Consider the following 20,525-nt stretch of genomic DNA (forward strand, 5'->3'; position numbering starts at 1 on the left):
AACTTGACAAGTTCAGGTTTATTTTAAAATACAGTCAGTAAATGTCAATCTAAAGGAGAAGTCCTGGGTCGGACTTCTCCCGCTCTGGTTCCAGGTCCCACAGCATTCTGCTCTGAGCGGAGACCCTGGTCGTGACGAGTCAGGCCCGCTCAGCCAGTCAGTCGTAGCGGGGTCCTGCCTCTCCTTTAGCAGAAGCCTAAATGCAGTTGTCTTTTTGTGGCTGTATTAGGCCTGTAATTCCAGGTGATCTATGATGATATGAATTTAGGTCTCTATACCAGCATTAAAAAAAACATAGCCGCTTTCTTCCAGAGACAGCACCTCTCTCGTCTCCAGGTTGGATGCAGGTTTTGCAATTCAGTTCCATTGAAGTGTATTACAGACCACACCTGAACCGGAGACAAGAGTGGTGCTGTCTTTGGAGGAAAACGGCCATGTTTTTCTAACGCTGGATAACCCCTTTAAGGCCAGCACTTGTGGCAATAATACAGATGCAAAAAACAAAACCATATAACACTTATGTGCATATATTACAATGTTTCATGTAATATCATGTAATATACTGATCGTTTGTAGCTTTTCCTACATGTCCGTATGATCGCCTGATGATTTTAAAGGCACGCAGTCAAAGCCGTCTGATGTTCTCTGAAAGAAAAGAAAGAAAGCAATAAATACACATCTACCTAAAGATAAAGATTAGGAAAACTAACACAACATTTATCTGGATGGTTTGCTAAAACAGCATCTCTTATACGCCTTGTTCTTCTCAGTTAATATATATTGTTCCCCCAACATACAATGAATTCAACCAATGATGGCTTCTCAGAGGGCATGAGATGAATATGATGCAGGTAGGGCTGGGCGATTAATTTGCCCAGAATTTGAGAATTGATTTGATTTTTTTTTTTTATTGTGAAAAACACAATACAAAACAAAACCCCCCAAAACAAATAGATTTTTGGTAGTTTCAAAGGGTAGTTTTTTAAAGGGGTATTCAACCCAAAATCTTTTTTGCAAAATAGCTCCATTTACTGCTCAAAGCAAATAATTATCTGGCCTGAGTCATTTTGAGTCTATTTCTCCCAACTTTCCTCCCCTTTAAGGGTTTTAAAAACCTTTTTTTACTCAATAATTTTGGCATTTCAAATGAAAATCTAAAAATCACCTTTTCAGAAAAATATTTAAACTTGCGTAATATGGAATGACGGGTGCTATATAACAACTCATCTTCTGCATCCTCTCCTTCCATAATAGCACAGCTGTCAGCTGTTGGAAGTTCGCCCTCCTTCGATGTACCATTCATAATCAGGCGGGAGTATTTGTACTCCAAACTAGGGAACATGGAAAACATGGAATTAATTAGGTGCAAAGTCAGATGCAACTAGATAACATGGTTACTTTAATGTAATAAGTCATAAATTATCATACATAATATAGAAAAAAAGGATTCCACTCTCCTGGAAAGACTTCTTACCAGACATTTTTAGGGGGAATTTAAAAGGGTTATCCAGCGCTACAAAAAAATGGCCACTTTTCCCCCTACTGTTGTCTCCAGTGCAGGTGCGGTTTGCAATTAATCTCCATTTACTTCAATGGAACTGAATTTCAAAACCCCACCCAAACTGGAGACAACAGTAGGGGGAAAATGGCCATGTTTTTGTAGCGCTGGATAATCCCTTTAACCTCTTCACCTAGGAGAGCATTTGTGAGATCTGACACTGATGATGAACGAGAGGTGTTCTACATAGAGATCCCTGCTACTCCTCCCAGGATGCTGGGAAAAGCTGGATACAATCCTGGGAAACTTATTCTGGTATCCCAGGCACCTGGGGTGGAGCAGCAGGGAGCAAAGCAGCACTGAAAGGCCAGCGGCTTGATGAGCAGAGTGCTGACCAAATCTCTAGTTCTAATTCATCCCAAAGGTGTTCAGTGGGGATGAGGTCAAGGCTCTATCGGACAGTCAAGTACTTCTATCCAAACTTACCACCCATGCTCTTATAGACCTGTTACTACTACAGAAAAGTTATGCAGTCATGGGCCTTCCCCTAACTGTTCCCACAAAGTTGGAAACAGACAACCCTTCAAAATATCTTGATTTGCTGAAGCTGTCATTTTTCAAAGAACAAAGGGGCCTAGGCCAAAAATACATAGCATTATCCCATCTCTACTATATCATTAGATATTTTATGAAAATTTTTTGAACACTTACTTTCGATTTTTCCACCAAAAGTAACCAGTGAGGACTGTGAGCACTAGCGCAAAACAAATACCACCAATAACACCAATCTTCATCCAGAAATCTGGACTTTTACAGATATTAATAGTCTGAGCTGGAAGGTCAATCCCTCTAACACACAGTCGTGGGGAATGCCACACAGCAGTTGTTCTCTGAAAAAAAATATTAAAATTGGTAGATAAATAAAGTTAATAAAGGAACCGAGAATCCCCTTTAAATTATAAAAAAAAAAAAAATAATTACCTGGACACCATGTTGGCACACACTTGTGATGATATGGAAGTCATTGGCAGTACAGAGAGGACATGCCTGTTCTGTTTCCCACAGAAAATGAAACACACACCCATCACAGGTTCCTTCTGGGCAATTACTGCAACAAGAAAATAATATTCTTAAAGAGTCACTGTCGTTTTTTTTTTTTTCTTTTTGCAGAAAAAAAATCTGCAAAAAATCTGGAAATTGTGACATCAAACATACCCAGTCTGTTCCTATAGAGAGGGGAGAGGGGAGGAGGAAGGAGGGAGTTAGCCCACAGCAGAAAGCTGATAACAGGATTACAGGCATGAAGCTGGGTGAACTCTGTATTCAGAGGTCAGAGAAGTCAGTGCTGACTGTCAGAGGAGATAAAGGGTGAGGTATTTGTAGATTAACTCTTTGTTGTCCTGTTTTGGTCTTTTATTTAGCTCTCTCCATAGGAGAACAATGAAGGGGGGGGGGGGAGCTTCAAACTGCTTTGTCATGATAAAAATAATAAACCCAATGACAAAGTTTCTTAAAATCGCCTGGACTATTGATTTCTGCAAAAAACAATTTCATGACAGTGACACTTTAAGTGCCTAACCCTTTCTTCCCTATATATGAAGTCATATAGGTGAAGCGACATATTCTCCAATCAACAACAATGATATTTTTTACGTTTAGGAGATGAGTTAACTGGGACGATTAAATCTTAGTTGTACCCATCTTTAGGGTCAAACTAGGACCCGAGTGGAACCAAAACTTTTGCCAGTTTGTGGTGGTAAACTTATGCAAAATGGCGTTGGCTATATTGCAAAGCAGGAAACCATGCAGAAGGGAAGATGGTCTGGCACTGGCGGGAATGCATGAGGGGTGGCCATCTTGGCAGTGGCCATTTTTAGATTACAGTGTGCCCAGCATCAGAGAGTGCAGTACAACAGACCAGGGCCGGCTCGAGGTTTTTGTGGGCCCTTGGGCGGCAGAGTCTCAGCGGGCCCTTCATCCATCCACTATGCATCCATCATCCACACACTATGCACAATCACTTGCACAATCATTTGACACCTGAAAGGATTTCTCCTAATGATCACTTGTCTGAACACTGCACATGTGCTGGATCGTTAAGGCCCATGTGCGGTGTTCAGACAAGTGGTGATTAGGAGAAATCCTGCCTGAGACATTCCTAATGGTGAGGGGAGCGGGAGGAGGGACAGAGAGGCGGTGCAGGCACACACACTCTAGGCCATGCTAATTTCACACAGGGCTGCAAGTTTAAAAGTTGTTTTTATGACAACTGCATCACTTGCCGAACGGACCCCAGGACAGATCTTGGATTAAAAGCAGCTATCTGTCGGTCCAAGCGGTGGTTTGGTGGGGGGGGCAGATTGTGGGTACAGAGTCGCTTTAAGCTTACTATAAAGATGTAGCTTGTGTTAATAGAGGATGGTTTACCTTGGTACAGACACGGTGCCAACACCAGTTTTCTGTAGATTACAGCGCAGGCGTATAGTAGTAGCACGGCCAAAAACACAAGGCTGAGTAACTTCTTTGGACCTGTAAGATAAGGAAGGATATCTTTATCAATCTAATGATAACCTGGTATGCAACCACCATAGAAAACATTGCCAGCAGGGCCGGATTAAGGTTGGTGGAGGCCCAGGGCAAAATTTCTGGTGGGGGCCTCCTGCCATATTACAGTAATGCTGCGTTTACACGGAGCGATAATTCGCCCGATCGTATGATTAACAATGTAAAGTAACGTAAGTAAAGTAACAGATGTTTTTTTTATAACGATCAGCGTTTAGAAGGAGCGATATATCGTACGGAAAAATCTTTTTGCGATCGCTTAAGCCTATCTCGCACATAGGTTAAATCGGTGAACGACTGTTTACACGGAACGATCTGCAAATTTTTTGCAAACGACGAACAACGATTTAAGAACATGTTGTTAGATCAAAATGAACGATTTCTCGCTCGTCGTTTAATCGTTCGCTGCATTAACACGTACGATTATCGTTCGAATTTGATCGTTATCGTGCAAATTCGAACAATAATCGTTCCGTGTAAACGCAGCATTACTCTTGTCCACTATAGTCATCAGTGCCAGCAGCTGTATTCCTACTTCATTTATTTAACAGGACAACTTTATGATGGTTGGATGAAGAAGAAGAAAAGGAAAAGCAAACTCCAAATCAGAGAAGGTGTCACCTGTGAGTCACACATGCAGTCCATCTATCTATCTATCTATCTATCTATCTATCTATCTATCTATCTATCTATCTATCTATCTGTCTATAGTCTTAGTGTTGTGGAGTTATTATATGTCTGGTCATAGTTTGGTGGAGTTATACGTCTGTTGTTAGTTCACGGGGTTTGGTCAGTAACAGTATAATGTTAATATGCATGGTGATAATATTATTTGTATACTGATGTTGTTTGGTGACTATGACTTACTTAGAGATACAGAGAAAATTGTCTTCCCTGTTTTAACAGTTATATTATTTATATAATATTAAATTAAATAAAAAATATTATATTTATCCTCAGCATCATTTCCATGCTATTCGCTATGCTAATTAGGCATTTTGGTGCAGTGAGGGCAGGACTACCACCCCCAGTGCACCCATATGGCCTGCGCCTTTAGAAAGAACTGCGAATCGAAGAGTAAAGGAGAGGGTTTAGCTGAACCCCAAACCCCCCACTCATTGATTCAGACAGCTTTTTCTTCTTCAATACTAAATAATGAATATTAGTGCCCCAGAATGCCTAACTAGCATAACGATTAAACTCCTAAAAGCAAGGAAACGGTGCCAAGGATGAAGGTGCGTTATAGGAACATATCGGCATACTTCCCTTTAGTTTCTCTTTAAGTACACACAATTAATATAACAAGGACAATTGTGATTTCGTACCTGTAATAGAATATGATATCTTTCATGTCTGCATGTTCTCCTGGAAACAAGTCCACGGGAGAATTTATTTTTTCCAATGTTGTTTCTGTAGTCACTCCTAGATCAGATAGAAGAACATAGTGATGTCCAATTTTTTCCATTGATCTGGTACTAACCCAGTAGTAATACAATATTGTGGCATAAATATGGATGCAGTGTCCCAGCACAGGTGTGCCACTAAGTTCTTTATGCATCTGGGCAAAGTAACTCCCTAAAGTTCTCACAGTTTGATGAAGTAAACTGTATTGTGTGTTTTTCCCACTAGGTGTCACTACTGTATTTCTTATATGCCTTGTATTACGCACACCTGAAGGAAGCAATGGGTTAACTGTGTTATGTCACATGTTGTGTTTTCTCCAGTCACAGGTGCAGGCCTGTTTCCTTCTTCTTCTGCCCTATCACACCTCCTCTCTCTTTCACACACACAGCCCCACCAATCCTACACTAGCTAAGGGAACCCTATAAAAAGGAGCTAGTTCCTGGTGAGAGGGTCTTGCTAGTTGAGTCAAGGGTGTTGGAGAGAGCAAGACACAGAGTGAGAGCTGTCTTTTATGGAAGTAACCACCGCTAGCATGCAGTGCAAGACCCCTCAGGAGGAAAGACGTCCTCTGAGGATCACCTTGTCCATGCCAGGGATACCTACACAGGGCAGTATACCTGGGGCCAGGTACTGAACCCAGTAGGACAAAGCTGCAGTTACCACCTACGTATCCTACTGCAATGCATGGCTATTCTGGGAAGTTTGCTTAACCCGGTGCAGGGACCTGGTATATTGTACTACCCTAGCAGGACTGGTATCCCGACACTATAGGGCATAATAAGAAAAGGTATCTATATGTGAGTAAGACTATCTTCTTCCTCTTCTCCTTCTTGTATCTTCTGCTATCCCAGCAGAGTACACATTGGACAGGGCCCTTAAGACGCTCTGCCACTCCACTCTAAGCTTGCTTACACAGTCTACTTCTGCTACCTCTTGCCTGCACCTGCAGTTACCAAAGTATTCTTATTGTATTGCACAAAGATTTTAAGTAAACGGACGTTATCCTGTTAAGCTACTGGACTCTTGTCTATCACTCCGCACCTGCACCTACACCTACACACCAGGTTACACTTGGGCTACCCAAAACCTTGAATGCAAAGCCCGTTTGCCCAGGGTTGGGTCCCAGCAGCCGCGCAGCTGCCACACCACCACACAAGCTACCCCCGGAATACGACATGTACAATGTCCTTATTTATGGAAACTCACCTATCAATTGGTCACCAAGGGCTATGGGCTGTGAAGACATAAAAATGTTTTGACCAGATGCATCTGATGGCATAATAACAGACTGACATACATAGGAATTTATAGATGGTCTGGTCTCATTTTCTAATCCTCGAGTATCTGAGACATTCTGAGTACATGTAGCCAATTTCTTCCCCTGTAAAAATAAAGATATAATCTTAAGGCTATGTTCCCACACAGTATTTTTCCTCAGTATTTTGCAGCTAAAAGGACTGAATTAAAAAAAACAGAAAGGCTATGTTCACACACAGCCATTTAACGGCAATCCACTCGCTGCCAATTGCATGACATAAACGCAATAATGCAAAACCCAAATGCAACGCAATTTATGCATAACACAAACTAATGCAAAAACACAATACATTTCTAAAAAGCATTAATTGGACAGTGTATGCCCAGAGTATAGACTTATTATTAGCCCAGAAGAGGCACAGTTAGTGAGGGTTTCATCCCATGTATGAGGCCACCTGACCGGCGTAAAGATTCCCTGATGGTTTGATGCAGCAGCCCTGGAGCAACATGTAAATGCACTATTGGGGTGATTTTTGGGGGGAGTGACCAAAGCGAGGGTGGGAAGGTCACTCCCATACCCCTTCCCTGTTTATTTAAGCTGGAGGCAACTTAAGAACCCCAAGAGATGCATGCATGGGTTGTGTCCTGCACTTTGTTGAATCAATAATCCGGTGTTGATATGTATGAATGTTTTTGGAAAAGCCTGAAGCCCAGATTCAGCAAGGTTTTTGAACATTACATTATATCCGCCATATATATATTTTTTGAAAAGGCAAAAAAACAAACAGTACAGTGGGAAAATTCTCCAACTTAACGTTGGTGGAAAATTAGCAATTCTTTTATTTACTAAAATGAATGTTAAGCCTTCTTGAATCCATTCTCCATGACATGGTATGCGCTTCTGCGGGTGAGGTTTTGGGGTCTATTTAGGTGCATAGCAATTGACTTGGTATTCATCTTCATTTTTTGGCAGTTGGATGCCCCATTCAGCTCAACTGTTGGATTACAGTAATTTTACTTGACGTGTTAAAAAAAAAAAAGTTCTGTATGTGGGCCTTTGGGGGCCTTTTTTCTTTTCTCGTGTATTTTAAAGAAAAAAATGAAAGTCCCTGTCTGTTCTAGGCCCCTCAGGGTTGAAGATAGTCAGACCACTGCTGCTGCTGCCACCTCCCGGTGTCTGTTCTAGGCCCCTCAGTGTTGCGGCTGGTGCCGTTTTGAACTGTCTTTGTCAAAACGGCACTAGCCACAAAACTACAGTCACCCAACTCCTCTCCCCCGCTACCTTCACCCACCTAATAAAGCCGGATTGTCTGTGCACACATATGGTGAGTGCCATTTTCAATTCTGACTAAGATGTAGCTACTTTAGATTGGCTATTGTAATGAGATTCAACACAAAATTTGGGAAGCTCAGGAAACAAATTTTTAACTGTAGTTCCTAGGCCGCATTCTGTACAAGCTTCTTTTCCAAAAAATAGCTGCAAGTATATAGAAAACAATAAAGAGCCTATGCTTACCTCTCCATCCTGGCCCGGTTTCCTCCTGTGGTGTCTCCCGATTCCCAACTGACTGCAGCCACTTCCAAGATGAACTTGTCTCAGGACAGACAGCCCACTCATGGTAATATTGACATGATCCACAAGAAATACTGGTAATCCGGCACTTGCAAAAGGGAATTCTTTTTTTGTAGAAATACAATACATACAAGAACACCTTAGTGCAGTGACCCCACAGAATACAGAGCTTGAAGCGCGTCTAAATTCTGTGGGGTCACTGCATTAAGGTGTTCTTTTATGTTTTGCATTTCTACAAATAAAGCATTCTTTTTTGCAAGTGCCGGATTGCCAGTATTTCTTGTAGATCGTATGCACGCACTGGCCAGATGCGAATCCAGGCACCAAAGGACTGTTTAAATCGGTGAGCTGACAGGGTTTCTTTTTTCATTATAATTGACATGTATCATGTCAATTATAATGAAAATTCTAAAAACCGACTCATTTATCCAGCTTCATCAATGTCTACATAAAATACAGACTTAGGAAAATTTCTTACATTCCTAGATGGAAACAATGCCCCCCATGCATTCACTAAAAGCCTTGTTATTACATGGGGGGACGTGGCTTTGGCTATGTCACAAGACATCTTTATAAACCAGCAAAATTGTGACTAAAAAACATTGGAACAAACCTGGTTCCCACAAAGGCTGATACTAAACTGGTTGTAAAACTTCACCCCTTTGCTGGTGAAGCTGGGCTTCCCAGCAAATGTTGTTATATTCTGAAGAAGTGAGAAATCATATTCCAGCTTTCTTCTTCCCTCTGATGTTGTAAAGTGGCAATCATTAAAGCACAATGAATGAGGCTGAATGAGGAAAGAAACAAAAGGTCATTTATGGGGGAAAAAAGCTAATAACATAGAAAAAAAATACATCTAATAGTGTTCTAGAAACTGCGAACAATGCAAGACAGTCTTCTCTATGTCGCCACATGAAATAGGGGCTTCACATAGTGTAAACATTGCCCTAATATCACAGGTTCCCTTTAAAGATTTGGCTAATTTTATAGTACAAATGTGCACCCATTTGCTAGACGCTTCCATTCTAAGGCTATGTTCACACAACGTATTTCTACAGCCGTTGTTGCCAATTGCAACAACGGCCGTAGTGTATACGAAAAACTACGTTGCCTATTTGTTTATGGGATCCTGGCCGTAGCGTATACACATAGATACGCTCCAGTCGGGATCCCTCACGGTGCCGCAAACAACTGACATGTCAGTTTTCTGCAGCCGCTATTTAGTGAATAGCGGCCACAGAAAACCCTGTCAGTGCACACTATGAAGCGAGCGGCTCCGGTCGCATGCTTCATAGTGTGCAGTGGGAAGTTCTGATGTGGGTGCGCAAGGATGCTCCACGGTCATAAAGATCATCCGGCCGGTAACGCAGTACCGGCCGGGATGATCTTTTCAGAGATCAGCCGCTCTGTGACCCGGCCGGGTCACGGAACGGCCAGTCTCTTACGCCGATTTCACAAACTGGCTTGTGGTAAAGGTGATATGCTATGACGATGGCACGTTTTAAGTGACTGGGCTCTACTGTATGGCCCATACTACAACTGTTACTACATAGCTGTCAGGGCTTATTGAGGTGGGGGGGAGGCACATGTTTTGTGTTGCTTTTAGCATTAAGAGTTTAGATTTAAATGTTACTTACAACATTGTTTGTAGTTCCTGGGCCGCATTCTGTACAAGCTTCTTTTCCAAAAACTAAATGAGATGGCAGGTAAGTATTCATTGGGCAAGAAATGCAGCTGCTTGTCGCCTTATCTATGTAATGACCAGAAGGACAGGAAATACATTGAGAGTCTTCACCCAGGGCACAAGGCTGACACCAAGATGCAACTCCATCTTTTATGTTAGTAATATTAATAGAATAAATTTTTGCCATGTCTGCTGTGTATTTGCGGCCCTGAATTAAAAAAACAAACAAAAAACCAATTATTTCAGTTTAATTCACATCATGGTTATCCAAACTATTAGCTAGTGTAGCAACACCTCCACCCAATGAGGCAGATAATTTTTAGGGGTCAGTCACACGTCCGTAGATGTACAAGGGGCGTTGTTCTGCGGACTGGACCTGGGTGCTCCCAGCATCATGATAAATTATGATGTCGGGAGCTCCTAAACAGTTTAAATGTTTTCTTACTTTTTACCAAAATATACCACATCCTGTTTCAGTGAAGCCATGTCCACGTCCGGGAAGTCTGCAGAACGGCAGCTGTTCAAGCTCTATGATACGCCCCTCTATGATACGGCTCCATTGATTCTAATGGAGCTGTGTCACAGAGGGGTGGGGGTTTCCTCCCACTGGGGGTAGGTCGGCCCACCTCCAGTGCTTCAGCCCGGGCCTGATGGTAAATTCACTTTATTCAGGCCGTACATTTCTCAGCTGGTTATAGATTTCCAAATTAATATAACAGAGGAAGACTGCAAAGATAGTATATGTGGAATGGCTATTCGCTCTCTTTGGTCTTTAAGATGGCGGTCCATGTGGCCTCTATGGTTGAACATCAGCAGTAGTTGTACAATTAAAAATGACAACAATATGGTAGAGTAATGTAGACATCTTACTTACACCACCCGTGTGAACACTGGTTCTTTGGAATGCCCAAGTAAAAGTAGTGTTTGCATTTTTCTTCACATGATATGTATATGATTGTTTATCCCTAGTGCCATTCCAGCTTTCTATTAATGAGCTTGTTTCAAAGTTTACAGCCTAAGAGGAAAAAAAATAGATGAATAAAAAATGTTCACAAAAATATCATTGAACAGTAACTCTGGTTCAGGTGACTTTTCAGAATAGTTATTCCCTTTGCTCAGCCAGTGGATGTACTGTCATGATGCCAATGCCAGTTGGGCACACAGGTATGGAGGCACACCTGCTTTTAGTTTAAGGTGGCGAGCTATACACTTTTCCCTGTGGTCGGTGACCTGACGGGCTGTGAGGGGGTCCCTTGGGTACTTATGGTGGCTTGGAGCGGAGTCGTGACCCAAGCCCCAGACCCTGACCCAGACCTGGTTACACCCACTCTGCGAGATAGAGTACGTAGGCTTCTAGCAACTTCAGTCTATCCGGATCAGTTCCTCTTGTTTCGGGATACTGTCCTGCTCTGTTTAGAAGTGTTCACAGCATGGGTTGGGGTGTTCTCTGACTTGTCCTCTCCCGAGTAACTTAGCACTGCATACTAGGAATAGGTGTATCTTTTGAATAAAAAGTCTCTGTGTCTCCCATGTGCGTCTATCCACAACCACACACTAGTATACACTGGACTGACTGAGTGTAGGCGTGCACTTCCTCTTCCCATGTGACAACTTCCTACAGGAGGTGTAATGTTCCCTGTGAGTGGTGTACAAGAAAGTGTAAAGAGAAAGAAGGATAGAGATAGGTAAAAGGAAAGAATAGCTCTCACTGGTGCGCAGATTACAACAAACAATAACCCCTTATTTACTACAGCTGTGCAATACATAAAAGCATATACAGATAACAGCGACATCTTGTGGTACTACTTCATTACCACGTTTACTTGAAGTACAGACTTTTGCGAGGGGTGTAAAAACTAATAAAACCCGTGGTTCCACACCACAATAGGGCACTGGCATTACCCAACTGGCACTCAGGTCTATGCTCCACTGTAATGCTAAAGTCCTGCAATGACTTGGTTAGAAATAAGTTTGAATGTTCTCCCTATCTGGTAGTTTTACTGGAACCATTTTGGGAGACCATACACATTTGCCTTGCCATCCGTGGTATCGATACAGTGGAAACCCGCTAAAAGTGACCCCATTGGACTCTACAGGTGTCCTTTCTTCCACATGTAAAAAGGTAATTCTGTCAGATGTCACACTCTGGGATGATGGGTGCCTTTCTGCACCATCCCCACTTGGTGTCTCACTTTCCCCTGTCTGATGGCATAGCTGAAGGTATGCTAAGAGTTAACTTGTATTGTTTACTGTTTGGTTTTAGCCAATCGCCAGCTTAGGTGCCACACACTGTTCTTACTTATCACACTTGTACACCTCACACTTTCTAGCACTTTCCCCTATGTAGGACAGTTAGTTCCTGGTAAGAGGGTCTTCTTTAGTAGATGGAAGAGAGAGACACAAAGAAAGAGTTCCTGCTGAAGCCAAAATATGAGCCTGGCCTATGGCCAGGGCCCTTGTCATGAGCAACCATTTACAGATTTCTTATAAGAGACTCTGAGAAAACTACTATGTAGTGCTAAATCCAAAGGTGGGGTAACTGTCACCTGAGTTTAACCTTGCCTACGCCAGTGATTCCTATACTAGTCAGGACAATCAAAAGCCAGGATTTGTCTGCAGTGGAGAAAAAAGTATAAGCTGAAGTATTCCATTGGATCTTGTTTGGCCTACCCAGGTAATCTTGAGAGGTTAGCTTCACCCAGTTGTTTAAGCCTAGGGCTCGTACTGCCAAACCTGACACTCACTGGACTTGTTTGGCATAAGGCGGTCTTCTTCTCCTATGTTGTTATTCTAACTGTGAGTACGAGAGTCTTCTTTCTACACAAAGTCACGACAGAACATCTTAGCAGAGTACTGCACTACGAACCTAAATGCTCTGTGTTGTCCATCAAGAGAAAGGACATTGTATTGCTGTGATGATTTTTGGCAGACTTTCTACTGAAAATTATTAAAGTGTACCTGTTGTAACTTTCAAAACCTTAATCAACAGTAGATGTGATATAAAGTAAGTTTGCAATTTACATTTTTTTTTTATTATTATTATTATTATCTTGGAAAACATGTCACTTCCTGTGTTCTGAGTTTTTTTTCTAAGAGTCTAAACACAGCAAGTCCCATGTTTCCCAGGTTATCTGTGCTCAGAGAGAAGGCAGTCATTTGATTCATGAACACATTGAGCCGTGACACTCTGGTACAGGTCAGACTTCATCTGTTTAATCTCTTTTTTCAACCAGCACAAGACTAACAATCTGCCTTCAGGAGACTGAACCTGGAATTCTGGTAGGTATAGCTTTGTTTTACATCATGATAACTAAGAAAAAAACCCCATAATGAATGTATACTGCAAACTTACTTTATTTCACATATACTGTTGATTTAGACTTTGAGCGATCGGGGCTGTGGGGGGGTTTGATCAGATGGCCGGGGCTGCGGGTGGGCGATCGGGGCTGCGGGGGGGGGGGGGGGGGGGGGGGATCAGACGGCCGGGGCTGCGGGCGGGCGATCGGGGCTGCGGGGGGGTGATCAGACGGCCGGGGCTGCGGGGGGGGTGATCAGACGGCCGGGGCTGTGGGCGGGCACTGGAGCGAGTATACTTTACCTGATCCCGGCTCCGGCTTGCTGAAGACTCCGGGAACCGCCGAAGCAAGCCGGAGCCGGGATCAGGTAAAGTATATGCTCCGGCGGACGGGAGGTTAACGGGGCGGGCTGGGGACAAACTCGCAGCAGGGATGTACATCCCTGCTGCGATTTTGTCTAACATTGAAAGTATAGGGCCGGGATCTACAGCGAGTCTCGCTGCAAATACGCAGCAAGGAGACTCGCTGCAGACCCGCCAAGTGTGTTTGTAACCTGAAAGTTATAATGACAGTGACACTTTAAGATGTATTACATTGAAGAGTATTTAAGTAAAGTGTTATCCTTGTTTAAGTGCTGGACTCTGTGCTCATTACTACCCATCGCTACTGCACCTACACACCTGGTTTTATGATTACGAAGCCCAGTTGTTGCCTGTATACCCAGGGGTGGGCATCACCCCTCATGGCAACTGTGACAAGTGGCTAGTTGACACCACTGTAGTGTCCCAGCACAAGGTGCTGTTCCTTGGCACCTGTATAAAGTTGTAACTCAGGTTAACCAGTGGGAGATGTAGTACCTAATAAAATAGGTGTCACTACTATTTTTATTTTTTCTGTGCACAGCTGTAGAGTCAAAGGGTTAACTGTTTTATGCTATGCTGACTAGTCACAGGTGTTCTTATTTCCTGTCTTATCCTGTCCATCCTTTCTCTCACATACACTCAGCCCCACAAGTCACAGGAGGGTTTAGATTTACCCCTGTAGGAGGAGTTCACCTGGTGGAGGAAGTGAATCAGTCTCTAGTTAGTTTTCCAGAGAGGATAGACGTGTGAGAACCTAGCTCTGAGAGAGACTTTTCATATACAAACAACTACCATAGTTATGCAGTGCTAAGCTTACCTTAGGGCAGAGAAGCCACCTAGGATAACCCTAGCCCATGCCAGTAGCCCTTCTTAAATGTCCAGAGAGGTCTCCTGAAACAAGAGGAACTGAACCCAGTGGGACAAAGCAACCAAGAATAGGTCTGCGTATCCTACTGAACCCAGATAACCGACGACTTGGGCTCGTTCTACCAACCTAGGACGGGTTCTATGCAACAAGGGGGCAGAAGGTGGTCAGACTATAGTGTATATGTGAGTACGAGTATCACTTATTTCTTCTTACCTCCACTTCATTTCCGGCAGAGTACATATTCTACATTGGGCAGCGCTCCTCTGGCAACCCCTCTACTGTTCCTTCTCTTCACAAAGTACTTACTACTACAAGCACCTAATTCTACAAAGAACTGGTCTTACTCTACTGTCAGCAACTACGTTTGCCAAGATTTTTACTACCTGTATTAAGTGTACTGTTCACATTCAACGTTGTTCAGTAAAGTGTTAAATTTTTCTACTAAATGCACGGGACTGTACTTCCCTGCAACCACGCACACCAGTGTTTACCTTGGGTTATTTTTCCCCTTTCTGTGGGTGGCGGTAGATCCCGGGTGGGTCTACTACCACTCCAGGTTGCCATAACAAGTGCCCAAGGGACCCACAACACTCCCGGAGATTACCGACCATTTGGGGACAACAAACTGTCCAAACAGGTACCAACATCACACCTTTACAATACCACAGGATTGGCGTCACGAGTAACATCACAGCACTTGCCGAGTCCACCACACCACCACACCTACCACCACTTTTTAAAAGTCTTAACTGTATTGCACTGAAGATTCTAAGTAAAAGTTATATTCTGTTTAAAAGCTGGACTCTGTGTTTCTTTCTACTGGCCGCACCTGCATCCGCACATATTGTGCTACCTTTACAAAGCCCAGTGCCAGTGTGTCTGGGGGTGGGTATCACCACTCCTGGACAAGTGCCCCAGTAAAACACCAACAAGCACCCTGTGGTTACAACCTAGCAACCCCGGGCCACAGCAGGTGCAGCACTGAGGAGAGCTTTGTGGGTTGGCTTTTAAGATAAAAGGTGATACAAGATGAAAGAATATCCATAATGCTATTACTGAAGGCATGTTTTTTGGAGGCAGTGCTAGATCCTTTAAATTGCAATGATTTATTCTTAATAGGATACATTACATACCTGCATGAAGAAAAGTTGGCAGTTCACAGAACATTTCATATCAAATACAAATGTAATACGGGATATCTCATTGCTTTCTCCTTCTTCAGTTAAATGCTGTGGGGAGCTAAAGAAAGAAAGAAAATTTAAAGGGAATGGTTTGCCCAAATTTTTTTTTCTTTACAGATTAGAGCCACGCACTGAAACATATTCTGTTTCTATTTTGTCATTGTAATCTTTTTTAGTTTATTTATTGGTCATTATTAGAGATGAGCGAACCGGGTTTGGGTTTGAGTCGATACGAACCCGAACGTTCGGTATTTGATTAGCTGGGGCTGCTGAACTTGGATAAAGCTCTAAGGTTGTCTGGAAAACATGGATACAGCCAATGACTATATCCATGTTTTCCACACAGCCTTTGGGCTTTATCCAACTTCAGCAGCCACCGCTAATCAAATGCCGAAAGTTCGGGTTCGGATCGACTCGAGCATGCTCCAGGTTCGCTCACCTCTAGTCATTATTATAGTGGCTGCCATCTTGTCTGAGTTGTTTTTTTTTATAGCACTTCAAGATATGCTTTAAAGCAGGTCCTATGGTTATGAAGCAGTCTTTCTGACATGAATAGGAAACATTTTTTGGGCATACTTTGTCAACGTTGATTCAACAGAGAGGGGAAGGCTGAGCTGTGAGCTTCATCTATCATAGATCAAAACAGGAAGTCTCTGTTTAGTTTTAGGTTTCGTGGTGAGAAACTGCAAGATTTCAGATTATTTTTTTAAAATAGACAGCAAAATGACAAAGTAAAAAAAAAAATCTTATAAAATGTGATTAACAATCCAAAAATGAATGCACCAAAATTATGTAAATCTTCTCTTTGTTGTCGAATTTATCAGTTTATAGATATTCAAATAAAATCTCAATATACAATACGGATACAATATAAATATTTCACCCTAAAATACACCTTGTCTTCACACTATTTAATTGGGTACTAAACTGACCACCCCCACATATAACAAGTGTAACCATGACAACCCGTCACTTAAAATGAGTTAATAATTTGGCCTGCGTAGACTTTATTGGGGCCTTAATGTCGGCCCTTATAAACACACTGGCAATAGATGTACCTTTGAGAAAACATTGGCTTGGCTCCGTAAATAGTTTATCCAATTAGAGTCATATCTACTCGATTACGCTGTTATTGGTGTCTATAGTGGAGTTGAGGTTTTAGGTACGTATTAAAGTGGTTATTCAGCAAATATCTTTTTCTTTCAAATCAACTAGCTTAAAAAAGTTATATAGATTTGTAATTTACCTCTATTTAAAAATCTCAAGTCTTCCCATACTTAACTGCTGCTGTATGTCCTGCAGGAAATGTTGTTTTCTTTTCAATCTGACACACTGCTCTCATGTCAGGAACTGTCAAGAGCAGGAGAGGTTTTCTCTGGGGATTTGCTGCTGCTCTGGACAGTTCCTGACATTAACAGCAGAGAGCACTGTATCAGACTGGAAAGAATTCAATACTTCTTGCAGGGCATACAGCAGCTGATAGGTACTAGAAGACTGGAGATTTTTAAACAGAAGTAAATTACAAATCTGCATAACTTTTTTACACCAGTTGGTTTGAAAGATTTTTTTTTTTCCACTGGAGTACCCCTTTTACTAAAGTTGTGGCCCACCTCCACTTCCACAGAAAAGCTGTGTGTTTTGCCCTATTTCAGTTATTGGGATGTTAAAAGTTACAATTTAATTAAGTCGCACTAAGGGACTGGTTGCAGTTAATGCTCACAGTTTTAAGCTCCTATTGCACAGGGCGATTCAAAGGAACGATGTCAGATCAGCGCTCACTTGTTCCTCGTTCCCTGCTCACTGCCATTGCTATTACATGTGCTGGCAGCGAGTGGGTAAGTGTGTGGGCAGGGGGGGATGGGAGCTGCGGGGGGGCTGCTCGGCTGATCGTCTGATCATCCGGGCAGCCCATAGAAGATAGTGGCAGGCTACTGCCGCTGTCCCTATTCCGCGGAGTGACTGCAGCATATCGCAGCTATCCTGGCCGTACATGTTTTCAGGTCTGTATCGGCCGAATATGGCTGATAATCACTTTGTGTAATAGGGCCTTTAGAGATTCATTTTCCCCAGGAGCATTAGTTTACTAATTAGTTATAAATGTGGTCTAACTTTGTTTTTACCTGAAAGCGGGGATTTTCATTGTAAGTATCATATAATCACTATCTGAAGATCCCGCAGATGTGTAAATGTAATCTCCAGCCACTTCCCACCCTGTAAAACAAGCAAAACAATTTGAATGGCTGCCTTCATATAGAAATACATTACTGTACATGTCCATCAAAGGACAAGGGAGCTCCCATACACTTCATTACTAATATAGCCCAAAAGATAGTGTGGCACGCAACGCCAAAATGCATTATAATAAACAATTACATATAGAAACATAGAAGATTGTCGGCAGAAAAAGACCACTGGGTCGATCTAGTCTGCCCTTTTAGTATTTTCTTTCTTATTATCTTAGGATAGATATATGTTTATCCCAGGCGTGTTTCAATTCTGTTATTGTAGATTTACCAACCACCTCTGCTGGAAGATATATTCTCCATGTACTTCACTAACAAGGCTCTATGAGATTTATCAAACTGGTGTAAAGTCGAATTGTCTTAGTTGCCCCTAGCAACCAATCAGATTCTACCTTTAATTTTTCAAAGCATTTGTGAGGAATGAAAGGTGGAATCTGATTGGTTGCTAGGGACAACTAAGGGCCCTATTCCACAGGAACGATAATCGGCCGAATCGGCCCCATTCGGCCCGATTTGGCCGATTATCGCTCGGTGGAATAGAGAGAACGATCAGCCGATGATCGTGTCATCGGCTGATCATTCATTTAGGGCCAGACCTAAAATCATCGTTCCCCCACCGCGCATCGCTATGGTGGAATAGCGGTGCGCGGCGGCCAACCAACGATTCGAGAAGCAGCAGCATACATTACCTGCAGGGCTTCTCCTCTGCTCTGTCTTTAGCTTCAGAATGGCCTGTCAGCTGACGGAGCGCTTAGCCAATCACAGGCCGGGTCCGCCGCGGCCTGTGATTGGCTGAGTGGCTTGTCAGCTGACAGGCCATTCTGAAGATAGAGCGCGCGGGACCCGGGGAGGAAGACAGAGCGGAGGAGAAGACCTGACAAGTAATGTATGCTGCTGCTGCAAGGGCTGCAAGGACATCGGTAAGGATGTCCCTGCAGCCCTCGCTCAACGATCGGGCCGTGGAATAGGCCCAGTAAACGAGCGGCGATCTAGCAGATCGGCGCTCGTTTACATCGTTGATCGGGCCCTGCTCGGCCCGTGGAATAAGACCCTAAGACAATTCTACTTTACACCAGTTTGATAAATCTCCCCCTATATTCTTAGGGTATGTTCACACTGAATAAATGTGGCAGATTTCCCAGCTGCCTAAGTGTGCCATAGCCTGTCTAAGAAATGGCTCGCGCCTCCACTCCAGGTGCTCTCCGCGCAAAGAATTGACAGGTTTGCCGCAGAATTCCGCAACATTTACTCAGTGTGAACATACCCTTGGGGCCAATTGATACTGATCAAAAGTGGCGGAATTTCAAGCAGAGCTCACGCTGCGGACGCGGCTTGAAATTCTGCTTGTCCTATTGATTCAATGGTATTTCTTGCGCACCTCCACTTCCACAAGAAGAATTGAGCAGAGAGCTGAGGTGCACGAGAAATCCCATTGAATCAATGGGACAGGCGGAATTTCAAGTAGCGTCTGCAGCACGGGCTCTGCTTGAAATTTTGCTCAGTGTGAACGAGCCTTTATGGGTATCCCAGGCTGACTGATTATTCATGTTTTTTTTGTTTTTTTTTAAAACACATATTCTGACTTTAACTCACCGGCCTCTTGCTGATATTCAAAGTTCAGCCCACTCATGACAGCGCTTTGCATGTTTGATGGCAGGGTATTCCACCATTTGTACTCAAAACCTTGTGCAGCTTCTGTTCCAACCGGGCACTCCCTGCAGACTACAACAGAAAGAAAATGTTATTGTTAGCTAGAACTAGGGCTGCGCGGCTACTTGATTGTATTGTTGTTTGTCTGCAATGCAGCTACTTTAAGTAAGGCTAGAGTTAGGGCACTATTACACGGAACGATTATCGTGTGAAAAATCGTTATATCGTTTGAATTTAAACGATAATCGTTCGGTGTAACTGCAGGCAACGATCGAAAAATCATTTGTGTGTCGTTGATCGTTGATTTAGATCTGAACCTAAAATTATCGCTAATCGTTCGCTTTAATTCCGCATTCGTTCGCTAAAGTTTTGCATTCGTTCAGTGTAATTTCACATTGTCCATTGTTTTGCTGGGATCAGAAGGAGTAAACGATCATAGTAACAATCGCAATAACGATCATAGTAACAATCGTGACTAACGACTATCGTTCTGTGTAATATGGTAAACGATTTTAGGTTAATGTTTGCGATCGTTTATCGTTAGTTGTTAAAAAGCGCTACGTGTAATAGGATCCTTAGTATACTTACTTGTACCATTTGAATACATGCCATGAGGGCAAGGCTGACAGACTGTACTGTTGGACTGATGGAAGCCAGGATTACACGGTGGACACTTTATTTTGGTGTTAGATACTGGCAGGTCTATAGCGCCTTCCATAGAGCTATTGCATATTTTAGGCTCAATCCATTTGTATACTAGTTGTGTCTGAATATTAAAAACAAAACAGCCGCCGGTTAGGTTCTTATAGAGTGAAATTAACAAAAATGTAAATGTAGGAGAATAATGAAATATTACCTCTCCATTGGCATCACATGGCGTATGAGTGTAAAAATAATCTTTATCTGTGCATGGGGGTCTAGGTGTACAAGATGCAGAACCAGCAACT

General features: G+C 42.8%; 1 protein-coding gene across 1 annotated transcript in view; it reads right to left on the reverse strand.

Annotated features, from left to right (window-relative positions):
- ELAPOR1 (endosome-lysosome associated apoptosis and autophagy regulator 1) overlaps positions 1 to 20,525 on the reverse strand; it is a 37,322-nt gene continuing 16,797 nt past the window's right edge. Inside the window, exons 8-22 of the mRNA XM_069971427.1 lie at positions 20,435 to 20,523; positions 20,167 to 20,344; positions 19,522 to 19,650; positions 17,806 to 17,896; positions 15,638 to 15,743; positions 10,853 to 10,993; positions 9,932 to 10,186; positions 8,908 to 9,081; positions 6,671 to 6,845; positions 5,386 to 5,482; positions 3,926 to 4,027; positions 2,480 to 2,606; positions 2,210 to 2,388; positions 1,166 to 1,331; positions 1 to 645 (exon numbers count right to left, since the gene is read on the reverse strand). Coding sequence (XP_069827528.1) covers positions 583 to 645; positions 1,166 to 1,331; positions 2,210 to 2,388; positions 2,480 to 2,606; positions 3,926 to 4,027; positions 5,386 to 5,482; positions 6,671 to 6,845; positions 8,908 to 9,081; positions 9,932 to 10,186; positions 10,853 to 10,993; positions 15,638 to 15,743; positions 17,806 to 17,896; positions 19,522 to 19,650; positions 20,167 to 20,344; positions 20,435 to 20,523 — 2,072 coding nt within the window. The 3' untranslated portion in view covers positions 1 to 582. The remainder of the gene's footprint in view (positions 646 to 1,165; positions 1,332 to 2,209; positions 2,389 to 2,479; positions 2,607 to 3,925; positions 4,028 to 5,385; positions 5,483 to 6,670; positions 6,846 to 8,907; positions 9,082 to 9,931; positions 10,187 to 10,852; positions 10,994 to 15,637; positions 15,744 to 17,805; positions 17,897 to 19,521; positions 19,651 to 20,166; positions 20,345 to 20,434; positions 20,524 to 20,525) is intronic.

Source organism: Dendropsophus ebraccatus, chromosome 5 (assembly GCF_027789765.1).
Source record: "Dendropsophus ebraccatus isolate aDenEbr1 chromosome 5, aDenEbr1.pat, whole genome shotgun sequence".
Lineage (NCBI taxonomy): Eukaryota > Metazoa > Chordata > Amphibia > Anura > Hylidae > Dendropsophus > Dendropsophus ebraccatus.